Source organism: Gymnogyps californianus, chromosome 16, assembly GCF_018139145.2.
Source record: "Gymnogyps californianus isolate 813 chromosome 16, ASM1813914v2, whole genome shotgun sequence".
Taxonomy (NCBI): domain Eukaryota; kingdom Metazoa; phylum Chordata; class Aves; order Accipitriformes; family Cathartidae; genus Gymnogyps; species Gymnogyps californianus.
This window is the reverse complement of record NC_059486.1, coordinates 4593009-4618056: the sequence shown is the minus strand read 5'-3', so window position 1 is coordinate 4618056 and position 25048 is coordinate 4593009. Positions and strand designations below refer to the sequence as shown.

At 46.9% G+C, this 25048-nt stretch overlaps 3 protein-coding genes across 3 annotated transcripts in view; 1 reads left to right on the top strand and 2 right to left on the bottom strand.

Annotated features, from left to right (window-relative positions):
- SPPL3 (signal peptide peptidase like 3) overlaps positions 1-3813 on the top strand; it is a 60557-nt gene extending 56744 nt beyond the window's left edge. The window contains exons 9-11 of the mRNA XM_050906920.1: positions 679-878; positions 1945-2054; positions 2784-3813. Of these exons, the coding sequence (XP_050762877.1) occupies positions 679-878; positions 1945-2054; positions 2784-2855 (382 nt within the window). The 3' untranslated portion in view covers positions 2856-3813. The remainder of the gene's footprint in view (positions 1-678; positions 879-1944; positions 2055-2783) is intronic.
- A 5204-nt stretch (positions 3814-9017) lies between these two features.
- Positions 9018-17443, bottom strand: ACADS (acyl-CoA dehydrogenase short chain). The gene is made up of 10 exons (XM_050906784.1): positions 17398-17443; positions 16860-17023; positions 15019-15168; positions 14707-14818; positions 14155-14306; positions 13716-13886; positions 12291-12428; positions 11916-12011; positions 11515-11571; positions 9018-10869 (listed from the first exon to the last, which is right to left on the bottom strand). The coding sequence occupies exons 1-10, from the start codon at positions 17441-17443 to the stop codon at positions 10717-10719; spliced, it is 1239 nt and encodes a 412-aa protein (XP_050762741.1). The 3' UTR covers positions 9018-10716.
- Positions 17444-17595: 152 nt separating this feature from the next.
- On the bottom strand, positions 17596-24841 carry UNC119B (unc-119 lipid binding chaperone B). Its single transcript, XM_050906729.1, has 5 exons — positions 24634-24841; positions 23878-23991; positions 23250-23361; positions 22839-23011; positions 17596-21943 (listed from the first exon to the last, which is right to left on the bottom strand). The coding sequence occupies exons 1-5, from the start codon at positions 24839-24841 to the stop codon at positions 21831-21833; spliced, it is 720 nt and encodes a 239-aa protein (XP_050762686.1). The 3' UTR covers positions 17596-21830.
- Positions 24842-25048: the final 207 nt, after the last annotated feature.

The window sequence follows — 25048 nt, the reverse complement described above, 5'->3', positions numbered from 1 at the left end:
ATTAGGACTTGATTGTCTGCAGTGATAAAACTGAAATTGTTCATTTTGTCAACTTTGTGATAACTTAATTTTGGCTTTGTTTTCATGAAAAATACCTTGGATTTAAGATAATGGACAATTTTAGTTCTTAATCTACTTAACAATTGGCTCTTTTCTGGGAATCTGGTGAGACTATCGTTTTCTATGTGTTTTGTCTGTGTGAGTCCAAAGATCTGAGAAGTCCATAAATTGACTTACTGCCTTGTATTAGAAGGGATCTATGTGCACAGGAATGAAGGTGCAGTGTCTATCGATGTTAATCACACAGTTTGATAAAATGGTCAGCTGGTACCTCCCATCAACGCTTAGGAGAGAGATGATTGAAATACTGAGTTGATGGATCTGTTTCACTGAGTGAGTTAAGAGCAAAAGCAGCTTAAACACTACTGGTAGAAATAAGCTGGTTTGGAGCAACAAACATGTCATTACTGTCAAAATGGGTATGTTTAAAACTGAGCTGAGGTGGTGGTGAAACCACTGAGGAAAAAATCTTCAGTAGCCAGCATGTAGCTTCTACTACATAGAAGTTTGCCGGTAGAAAGAAGGGATGTGCAAAATGAAGCTCAAAACCCAAGTGGAGGAGTCTAGAGCTTGTCACCTTGTGTTTTGGGCATGACCCCAATTTCAGTTGCTTTCTAGTTCCACAGGCAGCCACTTCTCTATGCTGGGGATCGGAGATATTGTGATGCCGGGCCTTCTGCTCTGCTTTGTCCTGCGTTACGATAACTACAAAAAGCAAGCCAACAGTGATTCCTGTGGTGCCCCAGGACCAGGGAACATCTCTGGACGTATGCAGAAGGTCTCTTACTTTCACTGCACACTTATTGGATATTTTGTAGGTGAGTAATTAGTTTAATATGGATAGCTGCTTAGTGAGCAGAAGTGGGATTATGGTACTAGGTTTAAAAGATGATGAAAGCAAGTGGAAAGAGGCTTTGAGAGAACGCTGGGTTATGTTCTTTTTTAATCCTCCTCTCTTTGGGTTTCATTGGCATGGTCTAAGGAGAAAAACCCTTCTACAGTCTTCTTTTTAAGATTTTGGGGGGGGGGGTATTTTATTTAGAGGATGAAAGAGATTATCAGTCTATTTTTGTTAGCAACTTTTTATACTTCGCTTTACTAGCATAGAAGGTGTCATAGCTCATACCTGGGTCATGGGAAAAATATGGGAGTTTCTAGATGGACTGTGCTGTGCAAGAGTACATCTAGGTAATTCATCTAGATAATTCCTGCATTTTTGTATTCTACTGTTAATGCTTATGATCCTGTGCCATTTTAGTACATACAGAAAATCGTAAATAGTCACAACTGGAATGCTGTTTGTAATTTGATGTAGCCATCCCTCTCCTCCCTAACATAAAATAGATTTTTCCCTAAGGTCAGGACATGTGTGTGCATATCCTGACCTCCTGCAGTCCTTCTGAGGATGAAAAGAAAGCTCATTTCCTACCAGTAGCCTTCCTCCTCCCCCCACCTCGTCTTTCCCCCTACATTCCCTTTCGGCAAGTATCCAGGAAAATCACTCCTGGTGTGTACAATCCTTCCTCTCAGCTCCCCGTTTCTCAGGCTAGGGGCCTCAGACTGACAGTCTCAAGAGGTACTTCAGTGTGGTGCATTCAACTTCCTCCCCTTCGCCTTTTGTTGCGTTTTGTTTGAGTTATTCTTAGCTTAGTCTTTGAGATTCAGAACTGGAGCAAGTGGCTCAACACAGCCTAATATTAAAATAGAATAATTTTTCACGGTTTTGTCTGTTTCATTTGTATTCAGGGAAAGCGAAGCACAGATAAGTAACGTTTCCACAGCCTGTCTCTTAAAATGGTGGGGAAGGGAGCCACGTGTGGATGAAATGATGAGAACATCCATATGCAACCTAAAGATATTTACAGTCGCTTTTTTCTTTTACAGGTCTATTAACTGCAACAGTAGCTTCTCGTATTCACCGGGCAGCCCAGCCTGCCCTACTCTATTTGGTACCATTTACTTTATTGCCGCTCCTCACCATGGCCTATTTAAAGGTAAGACAGGATTATATATTTGCAGCAGGAAGCTCTGGGGGTCAGCTGGAAGCGGGTTCAGTGTTCTTGCCCTGGGCAGCAGTTCCCATGAGGATGACGCGTGTCCTTAACAGCCCTGGCCCAGAACTAAGGTACCACTGCTGTCGGAGTGAATCTTCGTTTTGCAGGACTGAGTAACTGAGAGATGAGTTCATGAAATAGAAGATAATTTATGTACATAAAGTACCAGTAATTATAAACTAACTAAATTCTGAAGTATTAAATGCTGTTTTAATTAAATAAGTTTGTCCTCGCCCAGCTGGTCATGAAGGAATGCATGCACAAAGGTTGAACAGAGATTGGAGAGGCAGATCCTTGTTTACCTCTTTCCAGTCACCTGTTCTGAACTGAAATTTTAAAATGTAGCCTTTCCTGTTACAGGGCTGTTGCTGAAACATGTATCTAGCACTCTGCAGAGCAGAGCCTAAGAAAGGGCAGAATTTTCCACCTGCATTAGTATTTCCTTCCCATCAGAAACCCATTTTGGGTAGATCTGCCACCAAAATAAGACGTTCTGGCCTGACAGGGAAAGGATTTATTTTTTACTGTCTTTATTGTAATTTGCAAAACAGGTGAAGAATAGATTTGCTTTAAGACATGCTTGCAATTATATATGCATTTTAAAATCTGAATTCTAAGTGGACTTTAAAGTTTCTGAGGGCATGGTCCTTCTGCTGTTTTCCTGCCTAGGGCGATCTACGTCGCATGTGGTCTGAGCCTTTCCACTCCAAGTCCAGCAGCTCCCGTTTCCTGGAAGTATGATGGAACACATAGAAAGTGACCTGAACTTCTGCCTTGGTCCTTTTCACTTTAACTTGTGGCTTTGTCATCTCCTGAAGCTGGACTGGCTGGTACTTGGGAAGGTACCAATTATGGGACTTGGATGAAAGGACTTTGTATTAAAAGGAGGAAAAGGAAAAAAATCTAAGATCCTGGAGCTCCGTGTGACTCCGTATCTCCCTGCAGATGTGGAATTGGGGACCCTTTGTGCAACTGCAGCCACCTTCCTCTTTTCCTCACTCGGATGGATTAGCACCAGACTATTACCTTTGTGAGAGAGGAGGAGACAGACTTGAAACTGAAAACGGCTTGAAGTCGTTCAAAAACTTGTGAACACTAAAAGAAAAAAAGTTAAGCAAACTGAAGCTTCTTCAGAGAACCCCTCGTGGACATTGGGACCAGTTTCCTGCTGGACTTCGGTTTTGAAAAGAACTGAGACAGAAGGTCTTCTGTCACAATATTGGGTTTTTTTGATTTATTAAATATTTCCTGTGGTGTGAGGTTACTTATTAAATCCACAGACATTGAGTGACTTCTTGCAGTATACATATAAAAATTTGTTGTAACAAGTTATATTTCCACCCAGATGTCATGTTGCAGTGAAAAAGGGCACGATTTTTATACATATATATATACACACATATAGATATATATATGAATAAACAAAAAGGAAAACCTGCTAAGATCATGCTATGTAGCAGACAGGGGCTTGCTGTAATTTTTAGCATGTAGAGCAGTTTACTATGGCTTTCTTGTATATGGATCTACAATGAGCTGCTGTTTTTTTTCCCCCCTCCTACAACTGAACCTGCAGTTTAAAAAACAAGTGTAGTATTTGTACTGATTGTACTCATGGACTTTAGGGGATATTTGATTTTGATCAATGTAGCAAACTAGGGAAGAAAAAAGTTCAAACCCAGCCCTGTTCGTTTGAGGGGGGAGGGGGTGGGGGTGTCTTTTTTTCTTTTTCTTTTTTTTCTTTTTTTTTTCATTTTCTTTTTTTTACAAACAGCTCCCTTGCAGGTTTTTAGTAGTTCCTTCTTGACCCAGTGCATGTATTATAGCAGCAATTGTCTTTGTGCTTTCTGATCATAGTAATGTATCACTTGTAAATACATTTTTTCTATTTTCTATTTTTTTGTATTTTTTGCATTTTGTTTCATTAGTGTGCTGTATTTTTTCCATGCCCCTGCCCCTTAAAGAAAAAAAAAAAAAAAAGGAAAAAAGAAAAAGAAAACTGTCCTTTACTGTTGTGACTGGTTGGAGTTTGTGTGTTCACTGCTTTGTACCTGTAGCCTGTTAAAATGTGGAATTTTTTTATTTTTTTTTTTTTAAACCAGCAGTTCCGGTTCTGTTATTTTATTGACTGAAAGGCTTCTCTGAGGTAACTAGAACTTTTTTCCTTTAAAATACTTTGCCAAATTGGGTTTGGGGAACTCTCCCAAAAGCTCATAGCTCTTGTTAGTTTGATAGATGCTGATAACTGTTAGTTGACTGGAAGGAAAACAGGAATGTTTAAGAATGAACCTGACTGAACAGTGACATTACTTTGGGGTACAGTTTCGTTACAACAGGTAAGGAAGCTTCGGTGAAAAGTCCGATCCTTTCTGCTCTGTCAGATGTTACAAGAAGAGCATATTGTAGAAAATTTTGTCCAGCCACCTGTGTGTACTGTCATTAATTAATGTCTTCCTCTGTTCTCAGGCGAGTCTGCTGCTGCTCGCAGGCAGAGGGGCCGATGGCCTCTGCGCTGGCTGTAAGAGATCGCTGAGACAGGTGAAACATCTGAAGAAACAGTAAGAAGCGGCACAGCCCTTTGGGGGGGCGGGGGGCTCTCAGATTTAGCAAGTGTGGGTGGGCGGGTGTGGCGGGGGATGTTGTGACTGTATCTATTTTATTAATTTTTTTTTCCCCTAGTTCATCTCTTTCACTTAGTTGATAGCATTTCCTCTAGCATGTGCCTGCAATGCTCATCGTCAGGTAACTGTCACTTTTTAATGAAGTAAATAGTTTTTAATTAAAAGTCTGCTTTTCCTGTTCAGAGCAGGTGTTACGTCCCAGACTTGCAGTCAGCTTGGGACAAAAGAAAGGCATCAGTTTTCAGCTACACACCTCAAACTTAAGGTGAATAAAATACTGATGAGGATATTCAGAGAAAGAAAAAAGACACTTGTTTTGGTGTTTTTTCCCCCAGAGGTTCGAAGCAGTGGAATAACATCTTTAGATCCAGTTTGCTAGTGCTTGATCTTCCCAGCCCTTCCACCCACCTGATAGCAATGCAGATCTTGGGTGCTTTCAGCTTCACGGGAGTTCCCTCCCGCCTTTGGAATTAAAATAAAAGGTCTTTTTCTGTTTTGCAAGTGGCATGTTTTAGTCCCTGCCAGGAAAGCGGGCCTATGAATGATCTTCTACATTTAAAAAGCAGTCTGGAAAAAGTTCTAGAAGTGCTAATTGACAAATGCTTAATGAGAATTAATTTAGCTTTCCAGAAAAATCTTGCCCTTCCTTTTTAAGCTGTATTGCCCTCCTGCACACTGCGACCTTCTGACTTGCACCAAGGTAAGAGACTGAGCTGTAACTGCAACACTTTGTTTCTGAACCCACAGGTAGCGCCTGCTGCACTGAGCTGACCGCCCGGCTTCCCCAGCGGAAGCTCGCACCTGCCAGGTGAGCAAAAACTGGACTGAAAAGTGTGGAACAGCAGCTGCCACCTGTGGGAAAAGGATTTTAGTGCTTTGCAGAGGTTAACTGAAGCATAACTGTTGTAAATACAAAGCTATTACACTTGCAGAGGCGAAAGCATTCTCCTGGGTTTTTCGAGTAATTTAAAGCTGTAAAACTTTGTCCCACAGCTCTCCCATCTAAAACCACCTCAGCATTCGGGGGGATTAGAAACAGATTCCTACCTTGCTACTCAGCTGCTGGGCCCTCTCTGCGCAGATGCACCTTTTGGCTTTGTTTCTTCAGCCTGGCTGACTACGCGTCTCCTCAGCTTGAGGATAAAACTGTACAAGCTGCTTTGGGTCCTTTGGCTTTCCGGAGGCCACGTATGGCCTAGGGTTCCCTGTCCCTGTTGGGTCTGGTACGGCTGTTCATGCCTTCTTGGTTTAACGTTTTGTTGAACTCCTTAATAAGCTACTTGACACAAAGTCCTGCAGTGAGGTTGCCAAACCACCTGCCCTTTTTTCTGAAAAGCTGTCAGAAAAAAATATTTTAATAATTGTTTGACCAACATAAGACACCTTGTAGGAAGGTAAAAGGATACTGGCAAAAAAGTGATAGACTAGAGCGTGTTTATAGCAAAGTTGTCAGGACTGGGACCAGAATTGTAATGTACAAACCTGTTAACAGTTCTGGGAGTCAGTTGTCCGTGTCTTTGGGAATAGTCAGCTTAGAAATTTTACTGTTTGTATTTTGAAACTTCCCTAAGGTGACGCTTAATCTTGCAAATGTGATGAGTTCAGAAATGACCTGGGGTTGTCTGGCCAGCCAGTATGGGTAAAGTGTACTAGAAATGCAAGCTGGTCATTCTATGTCTGTATTGGCCTGTTGGGAGCAACCCGGGAAGTTGTCAAGTCTGTGCCCAGCCCGGCTGCAAGGCCGTACTGCGCTGCCTGCAGAGGCTCAGGAGCACACCAGGGTGGCCAGCGCCGCAGTTTCAATCGTGTGACATTCAGAAGCCTTTTGCTGAGATGAATGTTTCCTGCCTTGAGCGTGGAAGTATGGTATGTTCTGTGGGAGAAGGAGAAGAAGTCATTGAGGCAATTAGGAAATACATACTGACGGCTGGGCGGCTTCCCCAGCTTAGCATTGACCTCCTTGGAGGGGGAAGTGGAGGGAAGGCTCCCAAGTATTTTGCTTTTTATACAAGCAGTGAGTGGAATTTTAAATTAATTTTTAGCTAAACAGTAGTAAACTGCATTTTTCATTGAAGTTACAACACTGTCATGTTTTCTTATCTCTATTCCATTTTTTCTTCCTGTTATTCTTATAGGTACTTTGCTTTTTTACTTCAGGATGTCTTTCAAATTTGGTATTTTTCGTGCTTTCCAAGATCCCCAACGTAACCTGAATGTGTTGCTGTTGCCAGCTCTGTGTGTATAGTGAGGGCTCTCAACTTAGTCAAAGCAAAATTTTAATTTAAAATCAAAATAATTTGTCCTATTTTTTCTTATAGATAACACTGTCAGAAAAGACTAGTAGAGGAGACTATTCTGATGTGAAAGCAATACTACAGCAATTTCAGCTAAGTCCTGTAAAACATTTTATACACTGCTTATACTTGGAAGGCTGAAATGGCGCTTCGGGGTTGTTTTTTTTTTTTTTAAATTCTGTGAAATTGAGAGGTGAGGAATGTGCTGTGCTCCGAGGAAGGTAGGTGCTTCCGAAGGGGATCCAGAGGCCAGGCAGCTCCTCATTCTTGGTGGGGGATGGGCCAAGAAGGATGTGGCTCAGGTCTCTGTGCTCCAGGAAGAGTTAAGCATTTCTCACCTGTGTGTACTTAATTGTGACAGCCCAGAAGAGCTCGTCCCGTCCTTTAGTCTGTTGGGAACTCACATGAAGGGACTGTGAGCTTTACATATGATATAAAATATATCAAATCTAACACGGGGTGGGGGTAACTCCTCATTACTGTAACTGTGTTTCCTAAGAAAGGATTCTAGTTAGGGCTCCCCCTGCTTCATTACCAGTAGTCTGCCTCGTAATCAGTTTCATGTATGCTGAGAGCACTGTGGGGCAAAAACCACAATATCCTTGAAAAGTGTAGCTGTGGCTTACCTCCTTCCCCACCTCTTTCTAATTTGTGTACGACCTGATTTTCCCATCTCAGTGCCCTAACTCTGCAATGTTGGCGGAGTTTGTAAATTGATTAAAACTTCTGGCTTCACCTGTAACTAGACCCTTTTCTCAAAGGAAAGCCTGGCCCTTCCCATGCCTAGCCAGGTTAGTGCTGTCTGGGGGTGGCGCTCGGTAAGAGCTCCCTATTTAATGCTGCAAAACTTGTTTGTGTTTTGCACTTTCAGCAGCTCTCTTCTGTAACAGCCCTGAGGAGCAGATGCACATGCATTACAGCCAGAATTCTCTCAGCTAGCAGCAGTGAGGAGTGAGCTCTTTCTTAGTATCTTGCTCTGAGAAAAGCCAGCTCTTTGCTCTGGGGCAGGCTTTGTGCACAACCGTGCTGTTTACCTGAAAACACTGCTGTGAACAGTGCTGTGTGACAGGTTGAAAATCCCTCTCAAGACCTGTGCAGCAGAGACGGTATTGGAAAGCTTTTGTTTGAGAACCTTTGCACCCTTAAAGCACGTTTTTAGGTATAACAAAAGGGAACTCTAACAGAGTACCTTAAGATGTTCCTAGGCTCAGGAACCTGACTGGCATTTTGTAGTACCTAGACCAGTGATTTTGACCAGCTCCACCCTTTTTGTAATTTGATTATGTGCAGTGTAACTTGATACAGAGTATGGCAGAGGTGCAGCACTCAGCAAGTTAGCATCAAGTATGCAGTTGTTAGCCAGGTCAGCTGTTGTACTGATGTCAGAGCTAGCAAGAAGCTTGTTAAGGAGGCACGCGGTGCATGATCCAGGCGTTCCCAAAAGCAGGCTCTGGGTCACAGGCACAGCAGCTGGGCTCCCCCAAGAGCAGTCAATTACTTGATGCTGCCCCCCATATTCTCTGCAGAAGGTCCACAAGGGCTTTGGTACATCTCGTTTGTAGGTTCTTCAGGTGTGTTCTCTGTCAGCTGAGGTGTTCATTGCTATTCTCCCCCTTAGGTCAGCCATGGTGCTTGTACAGGGGCAATTTCTCTCTGCTCTGGAGAAGAGAAGCTGCAGTCGTTTAGAGTTGGTAAATGAAGGAGGCGTGATGTTGAAGAGGAGCAGTCGGAAAGTGCTGACGGTATGGTAAAGCAGATCTAAGAAAAGCAGCTAGATGAAGAGAGGGCAAACAGTGCAGCAGGCATGGCCTAAGTGTGACTGACTGCTCTGGGTCACTAGGGATTCAGCTGGCCCTCAGCACACGAGGTCAGTGAAGATGAGCACTGAACAGTAACTCTGCATTCCTGAACTCCTCAACTCCGCACCTCCTTGCAGCAAGCAGCCCTACAGCTCCTGTTCTGAGTGGCTGCAAGGAGAAATAAGTGTAAAATAGTATCACTTCTTCCTCCCACACAATCACAGAAATGAACCTTCAGCAATCATCAAAGCCGTGATACGGGCTGAAATCAAGCTAGAAAGTGTCTCTCATGCCTAGCTCTCCATAATTTACAACACATTCAGAGTCATTAGAATGGTCTTCCAGTAGGAATACCCCTGTTGAATGCACTGCCTGGCTCTGTTTCTGTTAATCCTTAGGTTTGTGAGAGCAAGAAGTTCAAGACTTGAAGAGTTTGCCCCAACGTGCAGTTGCTCTCTAGCGACATGCAGAGGGATTATTTATATTGCTGGGACGTCTGCACTAGCGAACACCCACTGCACCTCAGAGTGTTAGCTAACTGGTGAGTGCAGGCCCTAGTGGTTTATGCTCCTGTGTCTTGTGACTGGAAGAAAATATTCTAAATGAATTCACATTTGCATAAAAAAAAAGTGGGGACTGGTGGTCCTTTAAAATCAGGTTTTATTGGTCTTCTCTGCTCTCTCAGGTGTAATAGAATCCTGCTGGTTTTGTCTCCACACAAATCTAAATAAATGGCACCACAGGAAAATAACCATTTACCTCTAGTGTACTCGTCGTTTGGACAAGGAGGCGGACCATACAGGCTGTAGTCTTAATACTCTCCATCTTTTCCTGAGTTTAGAGCTTTTCTTTTGGCTGTTGAAACTTCTAAAAGTTAATTTCTTGCCAAAGATAACTCATTGAGGATATGTGCTACTGCTAAAGCTTCCTGGTAAGGTTTTCTGTGTCATCTGTTCATTTCCTCCTTGTTGCCCAAAACATGTAGAGATTAAAGGCTGCTACTGCCACTTCATGCACTTTCTTTCCTGTTGGGCAGTTGTTGGTATAGTAAAAGCAGCTTGGGGAGCAGAGTTTTTTTGTGGTTTTGTTTTGTTTTTTTTTTTTAAATCAGTCTCGGGGATTGCAGCTTTTCTGTCCTTTGCTTTTACACCTACATCTGTAAGTGGCTGAGTGAGCAGGCTGCTGGGCGCTGCTGGCCAAGATCGAGGCGGGGTTTCTGATCTGTGTTTTTATATCTACACAGACAGCAACCACAGCCTGTACGAAGAGCCCTTGGTGTGTATATAGTACCTGTGTCCTCCCGTCTGGCTCCTCTCCTGCTGAAACTGGGGAAAAGTGCACTGCTGCAACGACTACCTCAGCACAGCCTGTATCCAGTTAGGAGCTCACACATAGCTGCATCCCACACCTGGAATTCATTCCAGTCTGAGCAGAAGAGGCAGTGTAACCTGCAGCCTGGCACAGGGGTCACGTCTCTCAGTGCCTCTAACTTTGGCGCTGGTTATCCAGTACCACATAGTGACAAGTTTTTGCAGAACAGGCAGCGGCTGGGAAGCGCACAAGGAGAGCTGCTGACTTTACTGAACAGCAGTCATTTTGCTGCTACCAAACCAAAACAACGCTCCAGTTTAGGAAAAGACCTATGCTCCCCTACAAGGACAGGTTGCCTCCTCCCTCCTGCACGCACAGCCATCACTTACAGATCTCGATGCGGCCTTCCATGCACCATACTTTGTCCAAAGAAGAATCAGCACATTTTAACAAGAGGGTCAGTTACTCATTGGTGAGGAAAACTTCCATCATTAGCCTCGTTCAAGAGGGCCAAGACTCGATCACTGTTGTGCACCGTTACAAGGCACTTTGGGGCAGTGTCTTGCTCTAGTCGGCTGCTTCAGCTACGGTAGGCCTTCAGCAATTGACCTGCTATCACCAGTCTTTGGATCTCACTGGTCCCCTCATAGATCTCAGTGATACGAGCGTCACGGTAATGGCGTTCTGCTGGCATCTCCGTCACGTAGCCCATCCCGCCCAAGATCTGGATGGCCTGAAACAAAGGTAGCAGGTTAGAAAGGAAGCAGGGTCAAGGAATTTGTTTTCTACAGAACACAACCCTTAGCTTAAAAGAAGCTAAACCCACTGCAAGCATAACTGGGGGGGGAACACATGGGGATGACTGCAGCCTATTTGCAATCAGAGGAGTAAACAGGATTTGAGCTGGGTACGAGCAATACTGATGTCCCAGAGAGAGAACAAATCACTTCAGAGGTATTTGTTAGTGATCCATGTTCAGCTCAGACACTTTTATTAAGGACAGGGGAAAATAAATGCAGACACCAAAAGTCCTGCTCCATTTGCTCACTATGTTGCAAACTTACTAGTAGTCCTGACTGGTGCACCCATGCTCTCTCCCGCATCGCTGATCCTGCTCAAAACTTTGACACTGCCCTGGACAGCAGTAGGCACAAGAAGACTTCAATAATACAGCTGCCACAGGCCAGCATGAATCCCTGTGCAGCCCTCACAAACCAGGAAGATGGCTGTGCTAACCAGCTTCAGCCATCTGGGTTGGTTTGTTTAAAAAAACCCAAACATCTAGTAAATTCCACCCCACCTTCCCCAAGCACTTGTGCAACAACACAAACTCCCTTTCAGCATGCTGTATATCAGAGACATCAATTGAAGTAGTTACCTGATGAGCAATGGCTGTTGCAGCTTCTGATGCAGCCAGTTTGGCCATCGCCGCTTCCTTTGGGGAAGGAAAACATCACTGAGGGTGCAGCTATCACAAAAAGGAACACCTCACTTGCATAGGGAGCTGGAACGCTCACAGACCAGCTGTGCAGCGAGGCGGGCCTGATTACTGATGCCAGCTGACAGCAGCCACCCTTCTCCCCTTGGCTAAAACCAGGACTCAGCTCAGCAGCTGCCTGAGGATTGACAGCAGAGATTGACATATCTGCTGGTGGGTTAAACACCAACAGCGCTGGCTGGGCAAGCACTGAATGCAGCAGTGCTGTACGTACTGCAGTTTTCTTGCCTTGAGCCTGTGCCCCGCACTGTCACTGCTAGAAAATGCAAGGTTGGAAATACCTTTGTGAAGGGCTTCCCATTGTCTTTCAGCATAGCGGCTCTCCAGGTCAGCAAGCGCGCACCCTCCAACGCCACAGCCATATCTGCTAGCTTAAACTGCAACGACAAACACTGCCTTTGTTCCAGGTGGCGGCCTCTGCCCGCACAAGAACATACAGCAGAAGTCTCCCACCCCTGCGGCCAGTATTGCTAGAAAAGGAGCGCTTCCATCCCAACAATCAACTGTTTTTAATGGTGTTTGAAAACAGAAATTATTACCGTTTAGCCCAGACAGTGCAAAGTGCACTGCGTGCCTGAAGCCACGCCTGAGAGCCCACATGAACTTTCCACCAGCACCAGCAATGTTTGGAACTGCCCCATACGCCTAGCTCGTACCTGCACTGCCTGTAGCTTTGTGATGGGTGACCCAAAGGCCATTCTCTTTTCAGCATAATCCACAGCACAGTCCAGAGCTGCCTGTGCTATTCCAAGAGCCTGTGAGGCAATACCAATCCTTCCTGCATCCAGAGTTTGCTGAGAAAGACACAAAATGTATGTTTGTTAAGTCATACTTGATCAAAAATAGTACGCTCACATTTCTGATCTTGCTGGGAAGCTGCTGTAGCCTTAGTATCCTCTTGTCAGAGACCTCCTTGATTCAGAATATTCCCAGTTATGCAGGAATAGAGAGCTATAAAATGTAATGGGCACTGCAGAGAGAAGCCAGGGGTACAAGGAGGAAAGCAGAAAGGAGAGGTATTGCTTCTTATTACTGGGGGAAAAAAAAAAGGGTGGGGGGTGCAAAATAAGGGAAACAGCACAATGAGGATCATCTGCTCTGGAAGGGGCTGAAAAGAACCCTTCAGCTAGACCCCTGGCTCACACTGCAGCTCATTTTACTTCAACTGAAAAAAAAAAAAAAAAAAAGAAATCTGGTCAGTTTTCCTCTTTCCCCTCATCATTAGTACACACACTGAAGCAAGCATTTTTCAAAATGACTAGTGAATTGAGTCAATAACCTGGCTTACCTCAAACACCTGCCCATTAGGCTTTTAACTGCTTCCCTGCCTCACTATGCACAGGAAGAATTTACAGCACAGTGAGAAAAGGCTTCATCTTCTCAGCCCTGGGCTGAGTGTCTTAAAAAAAAAATGTTTGGTGACTGGCAGGTTCTTTTAGTTTTGGACATAATGGAATGGGCAGTTCTCCAGGGAGCTCAGCCTTTTTCAAAAAGCCAGGCCAACAAATGGTGTTTTGCCCCTACAGAGAGAACAATGAACACTTCCAAGGGGTAGTGTGTCACTGCAGGGAATGCACTGTTCTGGAGCTGCCTGGCTCCTCAAAAGTCACACACATGCCATAACTCAGATTTCATCCACCTTTAGAGACTATCCAGAAGTTGTCCTGGGCCTCCAGGACAGCTTTCCTCCACCACCATATTTAGGGAAAATGCCATGTTTTCCCTTTATCTATGGGTACAAACTGGAGGAATAGAGAGTTGGGAAAGGAGAAAAATTAAAATACACCACCCCTGCTGACACACCACCTCAGCAGCATCAGCATTCCTTCATCTGAGAACCACCACATTGAGTCTACAATAAAAGTGCTGTCAAGGATCTATGGTAAATTAATGATTCATCAAGCTCTATGAATGATTTCTCCCACATTGGCCAGAGGGGTCAACTGCTTAATGTCACACAGAACAGCTTATGCTAGCGGTTCTCACCAAAGTGATCGTAAGTCTGGAAATGGTTTTGAAAATGGTAAGCTTGGAAACTACGGCTTTACACAACCACAGCTGCACCCCGATCCATCTCTTACCATGGCGATTTTGAAGCCCATTCCCAGCTGCCCCAGTAGGTTGGCCTTGGGTATCCGACAGTCCTCAAATATCAGGTTGGCAGTGGAAGAGGCTCGGATTCCCAGCTTGTCTTCTTTCTTCCCCAGTGACAGCCCAGCAGTTGGCATGGGAACCAGGAACGCGCTAATGCCCTGCAACAAGACCCAAACTCTTAGGAATGGTGCCAACTTACCTGGCTGTCAACAGGCTTCCTCCAAACATTTTTCATAGAAGCCAGATGTCTAGGTAACCAGAAGAAGGGAGGGGAGAGCTGAGACAGAACAAAGCCAGCACACATCAGCCCCTCTGCTCAATGCCTGCATGGCTCTAAATAGAGTCCCGGGAGCCTTTTCAAAGTGCTTCTCCTGCACAACTCCTTTACTCCCGCCCCTTTTTCCTGACTGACTCAAATGAACGCACCTTGTGCTTCAGGGATTTATCCGTAGTAGCAAACACCACGGTGGCGGAGGCATCCCAGGCGTTGGTGATCCAGGCCTTGGTGCCATTCAGAACCCACTCATCACCATCCAGGCGTGCCACCGTGGATGCCGCACCCGCGTCACTGCCATTTCCTGAGCAAGGCACCAGCAAACAAAACTCGGGCAATCAGTGGCAGCCTAGGGCGCAAACCCACCCCCCGCCCGCACCCCCTCTCATGGCACCTCTTGTAACTGCAGTCGTGTCACCACTGTCCCTCCCACAGGGCCCAAACAGGAAGGGGAAAGGCCTATGTGCCTAAGACGTGTCCCTCTCCAGAGCTCTGCTCACACAGAGGGGATGAAAATTTTCAGCATGGACCATGGGGATGGCAGTTAATACCTTGGACACTGAGACTTCATTTACACAGAATTGCTATAAACCACCTTTCTACAAACTGCTACAATTTCACAGACCTAAAGTCCATCCTAAACCTGAATAAGGAAAGAAGCTACCCTCCATTCTTTGCAACAGGAACGGTAACAGTCACATCACCTGGTTCACTAAGGGCAAAACATCCGATTTTCTCTCCACCGGTGAAGGGAGCAATCCACTTGTGCTTCTGTTCTTCAGAGCCAAACTTGAGTATTGGCCCTAAATACAGAGACTTTAAGAATTGAGAGTTGAGTTAGTGCCTCCTGAAGGTACAAGCAATCCAGTAACTCCCTAATGTCTAAGTGCTCTCCAACACACCAGAGCCCACCACAGGAACAGATGCCGTTTCTCCCATACACCCCTCACCAATAACCCCCCCAATGCCAGCCTCGGTTCCACACCTGCCCCTCGCACACAACCTGAGACACTTACGTTATTGACGCTGATAATGACACCCGTGGACGCGCAGCCCCTGCTGATCTCCTCCACGGCAATGGAATAGGCCAGGTAGTCGAGGCCTGCTCCTTTGTACTCCTCTGGCACATCCATAGCCAGCAGCCCTAAGCCACCCATCTTCTTCACCTGCATGTAGGGAACGGAGAAGTAAGATCCTCTGCACCACCAGTGTCCCAGCAAATACACGCAGACACATGGAGATAAAGACAGGTCATAGCAGGGCTACACACAGACGAAAAGATGTGCACAGCTCCTGGTGAAATGGGAGTCTGGCTGTACAAACTGCTAGGTGTCCCCAGGTCCCGATGACTTCGACAAGAGCTGTACACAGTCACTGCTGCCTAAGACGAGGCTCTTGCTTATTTAAAGAGCTCTCTTCAGTACCGGGAAGGAGGGAGCCTTTTGAAGGTGAAACAGGGAGATACAACCCCACCAGCATTTCCTCGGCCTCCCACCAGACCTTTTCCCCTTGCACGTCCCCTGTCAGTAGGAAGCTCTCAATGGGAAATCTAGCTGATAAAAATCATTAGAACTTTACCTTTGAGTCTGCTGAGCTTCAGCCTAGGACTGCACAAGGAAAGAATTTTACAGAATGAATGACCCACAGAACAGTTTGCAAGCAGATGATTTTTCATTCCCATTAAAGCCAAGTCTTGCTTCCCAAATAATTTAATTGCTGGTTACGTTCCAAATTATTGCACCCCAAGTTCCTCAGCTGGACCTCTGCCTTCTTAACCGTAAGCTCTTCAGAGCACCAACTGTCTCACTCTAGGTCTCTTGTTAACATTTGGCAACATACAAGAGAAAAAACAACCTTTTCTCTGTTTTTATATTTAAGATGTCGGTGTTGCAGAAATAAGCATGTTACCAGCCTCTGCTTGCTTTAAGAGGAACCAAGAGGAATTTTTAAACAAATATTTTCCCTCCTGTATGGGCATCCAAAACACTAGTCCTTCACATCAAATCCAGAGGATGAACAAAAGACAGTAACTAGTTCTATGTTGCTTTATCTTAATAAACACTGTTTACATTTTGAATTTTCCCCTACACATTCAAGTGAAAAGACTCAAAAATCAAATGTAAAATTCTCAGATAAGAACAGTGAAGTAAAGAGGAAAATATTTTCCTCCTTAGAGTGAGTATGACTTTCCTGGCTATATTCCTTACTCCTTAATAGAAAGAGGGGCATATGACAAAACTCGCATGCCTCTGACTGTGCTTGCTTGGAGCCTTTTGGCTAACATAACAGTATACATTTTTCTGGAGCTTAGTATTTCATTGCAATGAAACAGGTGAGTTAGTCTGCTCAACACGGCACAGAATGCACTGCTATGTCTGTACTGCTTTCCACAATAGAAATCACAGGTTTGACTGGAATCTCAATTTCTTCACAGCCCAGAGGATGACCAACATGCATCTCGTATCTCCTGATCACTTCTTTTCACCATCTGAAATGCACTCAAGTCATCTACGCTTCCTCACTATAAACCATTTTTATGGTTATGTGCAGTCTATAAAAGTATTTCATTAATTTTCTAAGTCAGTTGTATTACAGCCCACAGGTAAGTCAGTAAGAGAACTGAAAATTCAATGGTACTAAAGCCAGACACAGAAAAACACAAGAGCTCAAAATGTCCTGTGGGCATTACAACCTCCACACTCAAAGAACTCTCCCACAAGTTGGTCTAAACTTCAATTTTCTACTAAGCCAGAGCTTAATGTACATTTTGCTTCAGGCCCAGGTGGTCCTGCCCCAGCAGCAGAGGGAAGCCACTCCGCGTCCCTCCTGCCCACCTCCCCGCGGGAGCAGCACGCACCTGCTCGGCCGGGAAGCGGTGCTCCTTATCCAGCTGAGCTGCGAGAGGCATCAGCTCCTTTTCTGCGAAGTCCCGGCACGTCTGACGCAGCATCTGGTGGGTTTCTGGCAGCTCCGCTGTCTGGTACACCGTGTGCAGTCGGCGGAGGCACCCAAAGGCCAGTGCTGAAAGGAAGGAGGAAGGAAAGGAATTAAGCGCCGCTGTTTACCTTCACGCCCGGGGGAGGGGGTTGAAACCGACCCAGGAGGGCCCGGCACCAGGCAGGACTCATGCAACGCGGCTGGCGGCCTCCCCGCAGGGACACTTTTCCCCCGGCACCGGGGCCGCGAGGTCCGGGACCGCAGCCGGGGCACAGCGGGCCGGGGGCTCAGCTGAAGGACGGCACCGCCCCGCCGCAGCTGAGGGAACCCTCCTCAGGCCCTGAAGGGCACCGGGGGGCCGCCTTCCGCGCAGGCCGCGTCCCCTTCCAACGCCCCTGGCGTGCCCCGCAGCCCCCCGAGCAGCCGCGGCGGAGCGAGGCCGAGCCCGGCGCCCTCACCCCTGGGCGCCCCGCCACCTCGGGCCAGGAACGCCAACGCCGCCATGCCCGCCTCCCGTCGCCTCAGGGGAGCGCGAGGAGCGGGGAAACAGCGCACGCGCGAGCCGCGAGGGCAGCGCCCCCTCGCGGCGCAGCCCCTCCGGCCCCGCCCCCCTCCGCTCCGGCCCCGCCCCCAAGGCTGGGCACCACCTGTGCGAAAATGGGAGGTTTCTTTATTACTATTGCTGGTGACAAAATAACGTTTATACAAATACATCATCACCCGGGCACCCCAGGACTGAAGGGGCACGGCCAGCACGGCTGCCACGGCCTCGACACCGCAGCCTCATCCCAGGAAGGGCTGCGGGAGGAGTGCCCGAAGGGGACAGCACGGAGGAGGTCGTGCCAGCAGCCCAAAGGCCACGCTGTGAGAGATACAAATAGATGTCCTGTAACAGCACTGAGATCCAGGCAGACAGAGATGGTGTTTGCTGGTGTTTTGTTTTTTCCTTTGCTGCAGAAGAAGAGGTGGTGACTCCGCCAGGCAGCCGTCCCTTAGCCTTGTCCTCATCATAAAGCTACAGGGAGATGGTGGTGTTCGAGTCTGAGGTTTACATGTGATACCGGGCCACGCTCGGGGGTAGCATAAGGCTCGGTAGCTCGATGTGACAGGACAGCAGGGCAGAAGACAAACACTGGGAAACAGCGGAAGAGGATGTAATGAAACACAGAGCTGAGAAGTAGAGTTACCACGTTTGGACCTTACTGCTTCACCACCACCACCTTCCTCATTCATTTCTGACTTCTAAAGGCTTGTTTCATTCTTCCTGAACCCTTGGATAAGTGGAATAAACATCCTCAAGCACCAGAGAGGAGGCTGCTGCTTCTCTGCAGCAAGAGACATTGAAAAGCCTAAGGAAAACACACAAAGGAAGACACTTCCTACCAAAAATGGAGGACAAGGACAGCAGTACCCAGTCCATACGAGAGGAGACAACCTTCCTTCGCAAGGTGCAGTATGTATTCCTCAGTCAGTCATGAAAACAGCTTGCTTGCATGGATCCAAAGCACTCACCTCAAAAATGTGAAAAAGAGGTCCTGGTGCTAAGAGGGCAAATACTGGAAAGATTTAGCATGAGTTTGTGGGTTTGGTCCCTTTTTTTTGTTGGAGCAGAACACAGTATGATCCCAACTCTTTTCTCTTTCCAACTCAGCACATGACCTGAGAGAAGCTGTCTGCACAGATACCTTTTCCCTTGCTCAAACTTCAGCCAACACTGAAAGCATCTCCCTTGTCTTAAGCACCTGGCTAGGACAGAGCATCCACCTGACAAGGATGAGATCCCACTGGAGTTTCTTCCTAGCTCACTGTCATGAGTAGCTTTCACCCATCATTAAAGCATCAGAGCACACAATCCAGAAGGAAGATGCTCTGTTAAACCATGTTTACCAAAAACATCATCCCTGCCACAAAGAGAAGACACTTCATAGAAAGCATCTAAGAGACAAGGAACCTTAGGGAAGCAGCCAAACTGGGGACAGGAGTTTGGAAATCCCTGACTTTTTGGATTACAATCAACTTTTTTCAGTGCTGGGTTGCCCTCTTGTAGGGACTTTTTTTCTGCAGCATGCTTTTTGGGCAAAGACCTTCTAATCTGGCAAAGCAAACAAATTCAGCTAGAAACTGAGGGGTGCTACTGCTGCCTGCAAGTCCTCCGATTTTCATCCAGTTTTCCTTTTCTTATTGCTGAACAGCTGATACATTCACCAATGGGAAAGCAACTGCTTCAATGCTTTTTTCTCATCACTACCGGCAGAGGTAATGACTAAAGACAGGAATCCACTTTCCTATAAACATCAAATGCCTCATTTACATTTGGCAGAGTGCTCTCCTACTGTCAGTCGCATTCTGCAAAGCAGCGGCTAGATGGCACCCACACCCCTACAAATACCCCGACCATGCAAAGCTGCACGGTGACTAGTACAAACAGCTCACGCAAGTTGGTATTTGCCCGTACAGTAATTTCTGCTGCTCGCTCTGGCAACAGTTCATCTTCCTTTTAAGAACCTTTACGCAGTGACATAGAAAACAGATGGGAATCATCACACTCATAAGAAAAGCAAGAGTGAAAATGTGATACAGAAAATGTGATAAAAGTAACATTTAAAAGCACCTGGATTTCTACTACATACAAATTCAGCTCAATATGCTAAAATTTCCCAGGGAATAACTAGCAGGCTCTTCAGACACTATCCTGAGCATCTCAGAACACTTCAGGATGAAAAACACACTTCCAGGCAGTTCTGCCTTGTCACAAGTAACTTCCAGCAAAACAAATGTTTCCCACCTCACCAGCATGGCACAAGGCCTTCTGAAGACAATCACTGCAAGAGGCATCTCAAGCTCCACCTTACAAGCAGCTTTAACTAACTCTGAAATAACTAAACAAGATTGCCTAAGTGCCTTTGGAGATGCTGGAGGGGACTGATGGTAGCAGAACTGTTCTTCATCTTTCAACTATGCAGACCTTGCCCCTCCACATTCCCAAGACATTTGTTGTGGTTGCTCATGATTAATGCTCCACCCAGAACAGGTCATTTGTTGTGGTTAATCATAATTAAGTATCTTCCCAAGAGCTGGAGATTCTTTCATGGCTGCCACCCCACATACTTTCACTGCTTACCTCAATGCCAGCTGATCTTCTACACCAAAGTTAATATCATTAATCTGCAAGGTAAAGGCAGTGGTTTCCTATTGCTGTCTACACATTAACAGGCTCCAGGCTGTGATGCCCACCCCATGTAATCCTGCTAAAACATAAACTATGCTGAATCTTACTTAACACAACAGGTAACCAACTGTATCCACCAAGGAGTTAGGTTTCAACTGTCTGAAGGAACAAATGGAACTAATACTAGCTAACGTCTCTAGTCTAGACACAACCTAACTCCCATGTACAAGAGACAAAACTGACCAGCCCAGCGAGGGGACAGGAAAAATGCCAGTCTTGAGAGCCAGTAAAACAGGCAGAAAAGGGTTTTGTTAGCTGAGATGTTGCATGGTCAGGAGTTGGGCCTCAGCACGGCTGCTGGGAAGACATGGGTCTCCTCTTCCCACTGCATGATGCTATTTCCTATCGCCAGGTCCCAAACGCACCTGTGAAATACACCCTCTGGTCTGCCAGTAACTACCTTGGCAGAAGAACTTCCTAAACCATAAATAAGCAGCTAAGTAGGCAAAGCAGTGATGGGAACTCAAACAATTAAAAAGAGAATCATGTAAATTCTCACTTTGTAAGAATCCCACTCTGTAACACTGAGTGATCTGACCCAGGATGCTTTTAGCTACTAATACCTCAACTGAAACAAAGCAAATGAGCTGGTAACACCACCATCTCTCCTTCCCGCACCTCTGAGATCATTCAGGTTTAAAAGTGTAAAGAGTTTGAAGCCTAGGAAGCTCTGCTTCCTACACATTTTTCAAGTGATTTTCCACATTCTCCCTTTTTCCTCTAAGCCCCACTAGACTGACACCTCCCCTCCACCCCAGCTAGACTGACAGTGTGCTGTCGATCTAAAAAGCAATACATTCTGTAGCAAGAGCCAAAATTCCTACACAAAGGCAAGCAGGAGAAATGGTAAATATAGTGAGATCAACTTCAGCTCTAAGGTTGACCCCTGAGCTCCAAAATGCAACAATTTGCTCACAAGAGCTCAAATAGCAATGCTGTCAGACTGACTCGATGACCAACCTGGATAAAGCCCCTTTTTTCCCCCCTATCTCATATCTCTAGTGAAATCCCTGGCAAGACACAGATTAAACCGTTCTCAAGGGCAGCTCAGGCCCCTGGAGGCAGAAGGAAGATTCCTGCACTGCTTAGAAGCTGAATTAGTCCCTTATTTTATCTTTCCCACTGGAGAATATTGGGATGCACCCTAGAAAGCAATGTCAGCCATGTTACAAACTAAACCACTGTGCACTGAAGAGATGATCTATCCAACTGAAGAAGAGATCTGCCCTTCAGGCATCACTGGCTACTTGAAGGGGTAAAATTTTCCTGCTAAGAAATAGCTTACCCAAACAATCTGACCTCTTGAAAGAGGGTAGTCACCCAATAGGTGAAACATCAGAAGCACTAAAGGTGCAACCTAATATAAAGACTGTAACAGCAAGAATGTTCTCACAGTGCCTCTGATCCATGACCTAACCAAGGTACCGGCAGGTAACCAGAAATAGAGAATGAGAGGCAGGATACGTTGAGTGTCGAACAGAGAAGTGTTGCAGGGAGATTTCCTTTACTTTCATGAGCTGTCGTCTTTGCTTCATGTGTTCAGCCTCACGCAAGGAGAAAAGGTTTGGCAAGAAGCCTTGTTGCACGAGACAGCAACTCCAGTCCACTCCTGGACATCTGGAATGGTTAACAGCATCACAGCATCCAGTGGACATAGAATGATTACTGTCCTCCATTGTACGCATAGTCGGCCTTGTTGTGCATAATCAACTTGTTGTCCACAAAGTAAAAGCTGTCTGAGCGGGTCTCGTATGGATTTTCAACCATCAGACGGACTGTGAAAGAGAAAGCTCAATTACATTCAAAAGCCTGCCACACTTCACTGGACAGCACAAAGTCAGAGTAAAAAGGACTCTGCTGGATTTACCAGGCTGATGCTCTGCCCTACCCAAGTAAGAGAAGCAAACTGCTCTGCTGAGCACGCTTCAAAAGCTCTGGCCTACCCCCTCCTATTCTTCCTATTCACAGGACAAGCGCTGTCAAAAGCGAACAAAGGGGTAATCGAGTAATCTCACACAAGACGACCTTAGAAACTGTCAGAGCCACCACTAGAGCAAAGCAGCAATCACGTCTGTAAGCAGAGAGGTAGCAATGCACAAACGAAAAAGCGGTGGCACTCCCCACATGTACACAGGCGGGGTACAAACTCCTGCACCTAGGCAGCCACAGAAGGGCCCACGTGCTCCTGCTCTATCCACCCCGAGGTCAAACATACCCTGCGCAACGTATACTTGCAGAGATCTTGGTAGGCTCAAAAACACACCTCTCAGAGAAGAGCCAATTCTGTTCCAAAGCAGGAGGCTCAAGCCCTAACAAGCAAATGCTGAAAACAGATGCGTGGCTACCAAGAGAACCCTTTTTCAGGGTTTTGTTATCTTCTGGGCTACACTGTTAGGTATCAGGCATGTCAGCCCTGTGACTCTGATCAGTTCTTGCAACCTGTGACTTGATAACACAGGTTGTCTTCAGCTTTCAAGGGAGGAGAATTTGCAGCACAAATCTGTAATTCAGTCAAGATTACACACAGCTTAAACCAGGAACCTGTTATCTATTTATTCCTGTCCCCCCCATCCCAGTCACAACTTCTTTCGCAAGTAGAGAGAGGGAGAAAATGAGCATATGCACGCACACAAACAAAACACAACTCAGTGTGGGAAAGGAGATACTTACTAAGGTCTTCTGAGAGCTGAGGGAATTCATAAATGTGTTCACATGTATTCCTGCTACTGGGGATGCAGAAGCCAAAATCAAAGTCAAAGTTCTTCAGCAAGCGATCTCGGAAGTAATGTCTCTCAATCATTCGAAAGTTTGACACTGGCTTTTCTCCCACTGTGAATTCCACTCTATATGCAAAAAGTAGGAAAAAAACAGCTAAGACGACATACTTCTCTTCCTATTGGGAAGAACAGAGCCTTGGACCCAAGGCTACACAAGAATCCAACAGATCATTCCAGAAAGAGAGACTGATATTTCTAGTGTAAGACAGGTTCTCTCTAGTCTTTGACTCAGTTTTGTTATGAACTGTCAAGTGACACTTTGTAAACATCTGATTCTCCCTTCTTTCTATGAACTCATACTCACGTTGCACCAACAGTCCGAAGACGGAGAAATGCTGGGGTGAACTGGTAACGAACAAAGCGGCCTGCACTAGCGTCCAGTTCACTGTTGTCATCTTCATCCTCTTCATCTTGCTCTACAAAACACACCAGCTCAGAGTTATTCTGCTAATAGCGTACACATAAGGTAATACTGGCTAGCGGGTGTATCAGGACAAGCTGGCTCTTACTTAGGCACTGAACATAAAGGTGTTTAATAAGTGGTCTGAGACTCACACTGGCACCAAGTAATAAAGAAAAGATCTGCTATGACAGTTGGTGCAGCCTTGGTGGCTCCGGAGCTCAAACCACCCTCAATCTCACAGGATATCCCCCCTCGCAATTGCCAAAGCACATGAAAGAAACTCTGTACCATAACCAGCCAACAAGGGAAGATTTGCAGTTGATAGTACTCCCCTATCTCACGATAATCACTTCACATTTTTATGACAAGTTTCTTAGCAGAGGTAAACTCAGTCCTATACTTAAAGGAGAGGAATTTAGTCACCAGGACATATCGAAGGACCTTTCTGCTTGGTTTGCATGGGTCCTGCATTGCAACTTCTCAGCTTGGCGAGCCTCTCTAGCCTCTCTGCAGTGTTAGCATGACATACCTGAAGCAGATGGCTTTGCAATTTCAAACAGCACTGTTCCAGTTTCAAGGTCTCGGATCTTAAACCTGGTGAAGTCAATGTTGTAAATGTTGTCCTCAGGTTTGCATAAATAATCTAGAAGAGAAAGAAAACATATAGTAGCATTTCAAAAGATCTCTGAGCAACTACCAAAGGAATTTCTTTTTTTGCTAGCCCCAGCCCATTCAGATACACACTGCAAGCTGTTCTGCAGAAGCTTCAGGCAAGCAGGACAAAACTGAAGCTAGAAGAAACAAAGGCACACTAGGTGCCAGGTAGCACAGCAAGAAAGGGAAGGGATCGGGACAGAAAGCAGAGATCAGCAACCCAGAGGAAAAAACAAAACAAAACAAAAAAAACAAAACCGCCCCCAAACCCCAAACTTTCTGGAAGTTGTAACAAAGCTGAAGGCAGGAGCACACGGCGCTGCTGCAGCCAGCGCCGGCCAACGCGCACACTCCTCAGCCGCTGCCAAGCCCGGCGCACCGGCCGGCAGCACCAATCCGGCTCCGACGCTCCTGCCGCCCTCTCCTCCGCCCCAGCGGCACGGACCAGCCCGGCTCCGCGACCCCGGCTGCACAGCCCCCCCCCAGCCGCGGCCGAAGGGGAATTAACGGAGCAGCGCGGGGGGGAGCGTCCCCCCGGGCCCGCGGGGCCAGCCGGACCCCGGCCGAGCGCTGCCGGCCCGAGGCGCCCCCTCCCCGGGCCCGGCGCCCGCGCCCCCCGGCCCGCACTCACTCTCCGTCACCCGGCACAGCCCCAGGACGTGCTCGGGCCGGACGGTCTCCAACGCCAGCAACTCGGACTCGGTCCACGGCGGCCGCGGCGCCGCGTCGGCCGAGCCGCGCCGCCCCCGCAGGCGGCTGAGCGGCCCCCCGGTGCCCGGCGGCGGCTTCTTCTCCGGCCCCGCCGCCGCCGCCGCCGCCCTCGCCTTCGAGCCGCTCATCGCCCCGCCGCCGCCAAGATGGCCGCCGCCTCCCTCGGTAGCTATGGGAGCGAGGGGCGGAGCCGCGGCGGGTCAGAGGGCGCGGGCGCTGCCTAGCAACGGGAGGGGCCCCCCGAAGCTAAGCAGGGCCCGCCGCGTGCGTGCCCGCAGGGGGGGACCCGGCGGCCGCAGAGCCCCGGCACCGAGCACCCACCCCGCGGGCGCCCT